The sequence below is a fragment of the Mytilus galloprovincialis genome, chromosome 12, assembly GCF_965363235.1.
Source record: "Mytilus galloprovincialis chromosome 12, xbMytGall1.hap1.1, whole genome shotgun sequence".
Classification (NCBI taxonomy): Eukaryota; Metazoa; Mollusca; class Bivalvia; order Mytilida; family Mytilidae; genus Mytilus; species Mytilus galloprovincialis.
Window position 1 is genome coordinate 26,090,200 of NC_134849.1, and position 7,119 is coordinate 26,097,318.

General features: G+C 30.3%; 1 protein-coding gene across 1 annotated transcript in view; it reads right to left on the bottom strand.

Annotated features, from left to right (window-relative positions):
- The window catches only part of LOC143055269 (uncharacterized), a 95,001-nt gene extending 88,232 nt beyond the window's left edge, over positions 1-6,769 (bottom strand). Inside the window, exons 1-7 of the mRNA XM_076228400.1 lie at positions 6,687-6,769; positions 5,570-5,735; positions 4,438-4,731; positions 3,539-3,605; positions 1,914-1,966; positions 1,332-1,382; positions 544-591 (exon numbers count right to left, since the gene is read on the bottom strand). Of these exons, the coding sequence (XP_076084515.1) occupies positions 544-591; positions 1,332-1,382; positions 1,914-1,966; positions 3,539-3,605; positions 4,438-4,731; positions 5,570-5,735; positions 6,687-6,713 (706 nt within the window). The 5' untranslated portion in view covers positions 6,714-6,769. The remainder of the gene's footprint in view (positions 1-543; positions 592-1,331; positions 1,383-1,913; positions 1,967-3,538; positions 3,606-4,437; positions 4,732-5,569; positions 5,736-6,686) is intronic.
- Between the last annotated feature and the right edge of the window lie 350 nt (positions 6,770-7,119).

Consider the following 7,119-nt stretch of genomic DNA (forward strand, 5'->3'; position numbering starts at 1 on the left):
CTAGCTGGTATTACTAAACACTTACGTTTTACTCTATTTTGCAATGAAGATTATATGAACATTGTAGATATCTGTTTGAGATACAGGATACCTTCTTGTGAATTTTTGGTTACTAAGTGCAGTTTATAGCCTAATTTGACAAAGATTATGTACTATCATGTATTAATTCATTTTATTTGCCAATATTCAAGACACATTGTCGCATGACAATTACAATGTGGCTTAAGATATTTTTCAAATCCCTTCAACTGAACTTGTCTTTACTTTCATATTTTGTTTATATTTGTTTTCTTTTGTTTAGAAATTAGTAATGCTGATACACGGAATATCATATTAACTACATTTACACAAACAGGAAATATGTGCTCTCTTCAAATAGATAAACTTCTAATTATGGATACAAATTTCATTCTCCAGGTTATTGTGTGCGTGTAAGAGTGTTTGAAGAATCCAATGAACGCTTTATTTGCCTATTTGACCCAATTTCTTTTCTTTTCTTCTATAAGTTAGGTGTCTTTGTTATACTAGTAGAAAAGAGCTTACCAAAGTCGCCGACCTTTAACAACACTATCACAGCAAAAACAAAACAACCTGAAAAAAGGAAACAGTGCAATTTATCATTAGATTGTATTGCTCCTTTTCATAATTTTATATAAGCTATTTTTTTATTCAAAGTAATGACTCTAAACAATATGACTTATGTTTGACGACAAAATTATTAAACCAAGTTTCTGAAAACAAAATATGTAAGTGATCATAGAAGAATACACTATAACCTGTAACTTCTAAACTCGTTCTAGATATGTTACAAATGTATGAAAATTCTGTCTTAAATAAAATCAACTATTAAAAACAAAAACACATTTTAACAAAATATTTGAACCTCTTTGTTTTGATAAAAGATGCATTGATGATTCATTTCCGTTTAATAATCAAATTTTATTTTGAATATTATATGTATTCTAAAAGAATTCAGCTTACTCAGGTTATAACAGCAAATGATATGTATTGGAACACACCTACTCAATGAATCTTAATTATATAACAAAGAAAAGACTTGAAAGCTAAATCAAACAGGCCTTTTTAGCTTTGGTGGTATTAAATGTATTGTAGTCGATTCGTATGGTGTTTTTTCTTTAATTACCTAGCGTGTATGATTTGTTAGAATACTTTTCCTTTAAGCAGCTTCGTTATTGTTGAAGGCCTTACTGTTTCCATTCTTTATTTTATCCTCATACACTTTTGGTGGATAGATGTTTCAGTGGCACACCTCCTCATTTCTAAAATGGGTTACTCTGCGTGTTACAGATATATCACAAACGTGTACTTACCAACTATACTAGCAATGATGATATATGCAACGTGATGAGCATTGGAGTTGCCTAAAATGATAACTTAAACATGTCATTTTTAAATAAGATTCGATCTCCATAGAGTTCAAACGGCATGCAAAATATTCTAGTACTAAGTCGAGAATATGACAGTTGTTTTCAATTCGTTTAAAGTGTTTTGTTTGAACTTTTGTTTTTGCTGTTTGCATTGGTTTGATTAAATGAAGAATGGCGTCCGAACGTCATTATCAAACATTGTTGAATATTAAAAAATAAATTAAAACTCAAGGCCAATGCAGCTTTTTTATGACGTATAAGACGTATCTCATTTTAAACAAAACATGTGTATATGTTCCGGACTATATGAGTATTTGGACCATACGCGTATGGTCATGACCATATGGGTATATACTCATATGGTCCGATGGCAGTTGTTGTCCATGCGTTTAATGTGTTTGAGCTTTTGATATTGCCTTTTTTCTTATTTTCCTCGGAGTTCATTTTTGGGGGGATTTTGCTTTTGACTTAACAAGTTTTTGACATTGTTTTTTTTCAGTAAAAATATTATCTTTAAATTATAACCTTTTGTGCTGCTTTCATTTAACTGGGCTGTATTTTTATCTGTGTTGTATGGTCTGAAAAAGAGTCATGTTAATAGTTCTAACAATTTACTCAATTGCATATATAAAAAGGTCATCAATTCGGTTATCAATTTAATTCTTCTTCGTGCCTCACTCACAATTTATGAAAAAAAAATATTTCATTATACCACAATTATATATGTCTTCCGCAATTTTCTAAAATGTGTATTTTTAAAAACAAATCAGTGGTAAGTAAGCGATTTTGCTGCTTCTACTTTTTAACGATTTAACATGATCATGATGATTAAGGTAAATGTACCCAAAAAAAAAAATGATCTATATTACTGATTTATAACATTTTTAATTCTTAAAGGAAAAAGTCTTAAATCAGCAAAAAAGTTCTTCAATATGTTTTAAAAATCTCCGTTTTAAGTTCCATGGTAATCTTTAAAATAATATATGTTTATGTTATATAATCACAACTGTAAGACCGATTCCAGCCGACTGTATTTGTTTTCTTGACAGTTTTCACCTATTGTAAAATATGAAGAAAGAAAAAATAAGATATAAATAAGGCAACAGTAGTATACCGCTGTTCAAAACTCATAAATCCATGGACAAAAAACAAAATCGGGATAACAAACTAAAACCGAGGGAAACGCATTAAATATAAGAGGAGAACAACGACATAACACTAAAATGTAACACACATAGACAAAATCCCACGAGAATAATATATATAACATCAAAACCAAATACATGAATTTGGGATAGACAAGTACCGTGACACGTCTTATCGCAATGTGAATTTACACTCAAAAATAAGAGAAAACAAACGACACAACGTTATAATGTAATACACACAGAAACGAACTATAATATAACAATGACCATATTCCTGACTTGGTACAGGGCATTTTTAAAGGAAAAAAATGGTGGGTTGAACCTGGTTTTGTGGCATGCCAAACCTCGCACTTTTATGGCCATGTGAAATATAACATCAAAATGACAACACAGGACTACAATATAAATAAATTGGAGAACACAATTGACAAAGAATCACACGAACAACAGCCAACAAACGGCAACAAGTTCAAAATTTTAATACGCCAGAAGTGTATTTTGTCCACACAAGACCTATGTGTGACGCACAGATACAAAAGTCTGAAAGCCGAAACGAGTACAAAGTTGAACAGCATCGAGGACCAAAAGATCAAAAAGGTTGTGCCAAAAACGGCAAGGGTTTTCTGTTAAGTTACCAGAAAATCCCTATAATTTAGAGTAATTTATACTTTTGCAAACAGTAAATTTAATAAAATGAATATTCAAAAGATGTACATGATAAAGCTGAAGTATTAACTAATTACAGGAAACAACTGAAATACATTTACATAACCAGACATTTGAAACACAAAAGTAGACACATCCGAAAACAATATAAAACAATATCCGATCAAATTTACAGATGATACAGCATATGTAAATACATGATTGTTATGTGTAAAAATGTACACGTCTTATTTCAATTTATACTCAGCAAAACAGCCACATTTAAGATGTTTTTAAAAAGGTTAATACAATAACATTTCTTAGAGGATAGAATTTTCCAGCAACGATCTTACTTACATGTTTGGAAGTATTTTCTGGCACGTTGAATTCACCATTATATCCCCGTCAGTGACGCATTGATAATCTACGGAGAAGACAAATCAATTTATTTAATTATAATAAAGCTCATCATAGATAACAATATTTAAATTTTAATTACCCGAAATTCCGACAAATTTTGTCAAAAAAAAGGTTATGTAACCTAAAAGTAAAATCCCTAAAATACTGAACTCCGAGGAAAATTCAAAAGTCCCTAATCAAATGGCAAAATCAATTGATACAAAACACCAAACGGATGGACAACAACTGTCACATTCCTGACTTGGTACAGGCATTTTCAAATATAGAAAATGATGAATTGAACCTGGTTTTAACGCGCTTAACCTCTCACTTGTATGACAGTCACATCAAACTCAATTATATTTACAACGATGCGTAAACAAAACAGACATAATAGTTAAAATTGACATACTAGGGATACAGCAGTCATCACGGTGTCATAATCTCAATTAGAAAAAAAAACAGACAAATATTTAATTTAGTAAGGGGACAACATTTTTCAGAACCAGAAATGCTTGGCTTTTGCTTCTCTTTGACGTTGATGTTAGGTTATTGATATGTTTAAATGTGCCCTGACCATCAATTAAACAACTACAGGCAATTTGTATCGGTCTTGTTATTGCTGAAATAATTTAAACAATAGCTTGTTTGTTGCACCATATCAGATGATTGAATGCCTTGACAACATACGATTTGAAACCAACAATCAGCTACTAGTATCGGTAGTGAAATCTTCTATTTGTTTATTTTACAAGGTATATACAAGGGTACACATTTAAGAGATAAACACAAGGTATGGGATTTGTTTTTTCGTTAACTGTTCATGTCGATCACTTTTTATTTTAATAAAAACTCACCTGCAGACAGTGTTGTACACGTAGATCTAAAACACGAGCAATCTTCGTCAGATGGGTTACAGAAACAACGGTTCTTTGGTCTTGTGACAAAGGCATACCCCTTTGTGTAGTCACAGCGACAAGCAGTATCGGCGCTAGAAGAATCATTGCTGAATACTAATTGTCCCTCATCAGCACACTTTGATTTACTGTAGATACATTCACTGTTTCCATGGGTTGTGAACACAATAGGTTGATATCTTCCGTCATTACACTTGGCTAGGTTAAACAACGGTTGAAACACTAGCTTACTACCTTAAAGAAAATAACGATTTCTGTTCCATATTTAGTTCATTGTAACAGTGTAGATTGAATATTGTAGTTTGTATTTACATGATCAGCACAACGAATACCACATGTGGAACAAGATTTTCTGCCCTTTCAGAGCACCTGAGATATATCCCAGTTTTAGTGAAATTAATGTTGGTTAGTCTTTGGTTTTCATCGCTATGTTTTGTGTAATGTTATTTCTCAACTGATCGCGTTTTTTTCTGTTTGTTTTTTAATGCGTTTGAATATTCCTTAAACATATTTTTATCTCAATTTCATAATTATCAATATTTGTTTTCACAAAATTATTTTAAAAAATCCGAAAAATTATAAGATTAGCTTTTACTTTAATCTTCATGAACATGATACTATTTCAAATGTTTAAAGCTAAATCAGACATCTTGATGTATTGATGTCTTGACTATAGATTAGTTTTATTACTTTGATGAACATAATTACAGCACATACTGCAACACATTCCATAAATGAGTCATAATAATTTATGGATAGCTTACTTTTATGAATATGTATATTTTGAAATAGGATGATCCTCAAAGGTCCTCATTTTAATATACTGTCTGACATTAATATTTCTTGATCAAAGCGTCACTTATGTGTCTTCTGTGCATGGACGAAACTCGCGTCATGCGAACAAACTCATACGGCATGTATTTTTTATTATATAATTAAAATCACTATGATATTCCATTATAAGATATCTCCTACAATGTCGAACAATTCAAAATATCAAGAAGAATTTTTTTTAAAGAATGTAAATGGGCTTAACCTTAAAAAGTTGTATTATTTTTTAAATATGTTTTACCTATTCTACTTAGATCTAAACCTAAACAATTTTCCGTATATTTCATTTCCAGTGAATGGAACAAACAAACATATTTGTCTTCCGAAGAACACGAAATGTTTCCTCTAAGCCTCCATTCAGCTTTGGCCGGACATTTAATGTCATATCCAGTTGCCGTTACAAGTATCTAAAAAATATAAAAAAATGTGCGGTTTCTGTAGAGCAAAGTGTTTCTTCCCTTTTTTATGCTAATATGCTTGGTATATTTTGCAATACGTATTAGGTATATATTGTAATACGTATTAGGTGTATTTTGTAATACGTATAATGTATATTTTGTAATACGTATTAGGAATATTTTGTAATCCGTATAAGGTATATTTTGTAATACGTTTTTAACTAGAAATGCTTTTTGGACTTTAGATACACATGTAACATATATAAACTTATAAAGGAAATACTTATGGTATTTAGTCACGATGTGAAATGATGCGTTTCAATTTATAATATCTTCAATGTTTTCACTACTTTTGTGAAGTCTACTGTAAAGATACATTTCGTCTGCAGTCATCTACTAATCTAGTTATTTTGGAGTTTGCAAATTCCGTGTTTTATTAAACTGCAAAGGGTTAAATAAAGCATTCTGACCAAACTAAAAACTATATTTGTAGGTGTAGAAAATAGGTTGTTGATTTCACTATATACAAGTATATAAAATATTATGTTCCTTAATTACATACAATTACTAATTCAAGTTGAACAACTCTTTAATACTTTCCATAAGGGTAAACTAACTGTCTTATTACTGAACTTTGTTTTTTTTTACAGACAGATTGTGAATTTGAACAAATATAATGGTATATAAGACAAAATAATGTACCCTTTTACTGAAGTGTTAGAAGTTTACTCAGCGTAACAAGTTTCTTGATGTTATGTTTGATTGGTTATGGTTATGACTTAATCTAGAATTTCTTACTAGTGAACCTATATTGATTCATAGAATATTCTAGTATAAACATTATAAGGTAAATAAGCATATGATATCTCATATCTAAGCCTGATTATAAACAATTTCAAATGAAGTCAAAAGTGTTAACTGTAGATAATTCTTGATAAATAATATTCTTCAAATATTTACCAATAACAGCAGAATACTAGTAAACATTTTGCCTCATTACTTGCTAAACATCAAGCATTTCATCATTCTCTGATAAATCTAACCTACAAAGAGAAATACAATCTGCACCCATTGTGTTGTCTTTTTAAGTACAAAAGTGAAAACAATTGAGAATGTTTAAGAAAAGTTTGTATTGAAAACTAGTGTAATGATTTTCAATTCAGATGTCTAACCTATATAGCTAGTAGAATCCGTGACAATTGTCTACCAGTGATGGACTAGAGCTCATCCAAAATAAAAACATGAGGATTTTTCTGAATGTCTGCTTGAACTTTGTTTAAAGAAAATTATAATTACAAAATTATAATTCTTTATTGATTTGCATATCTATACATTCTGGAAACTGTTTGGTGAGTTCGATAAACCATGTGTTCGATACTACTTTCGTAATATT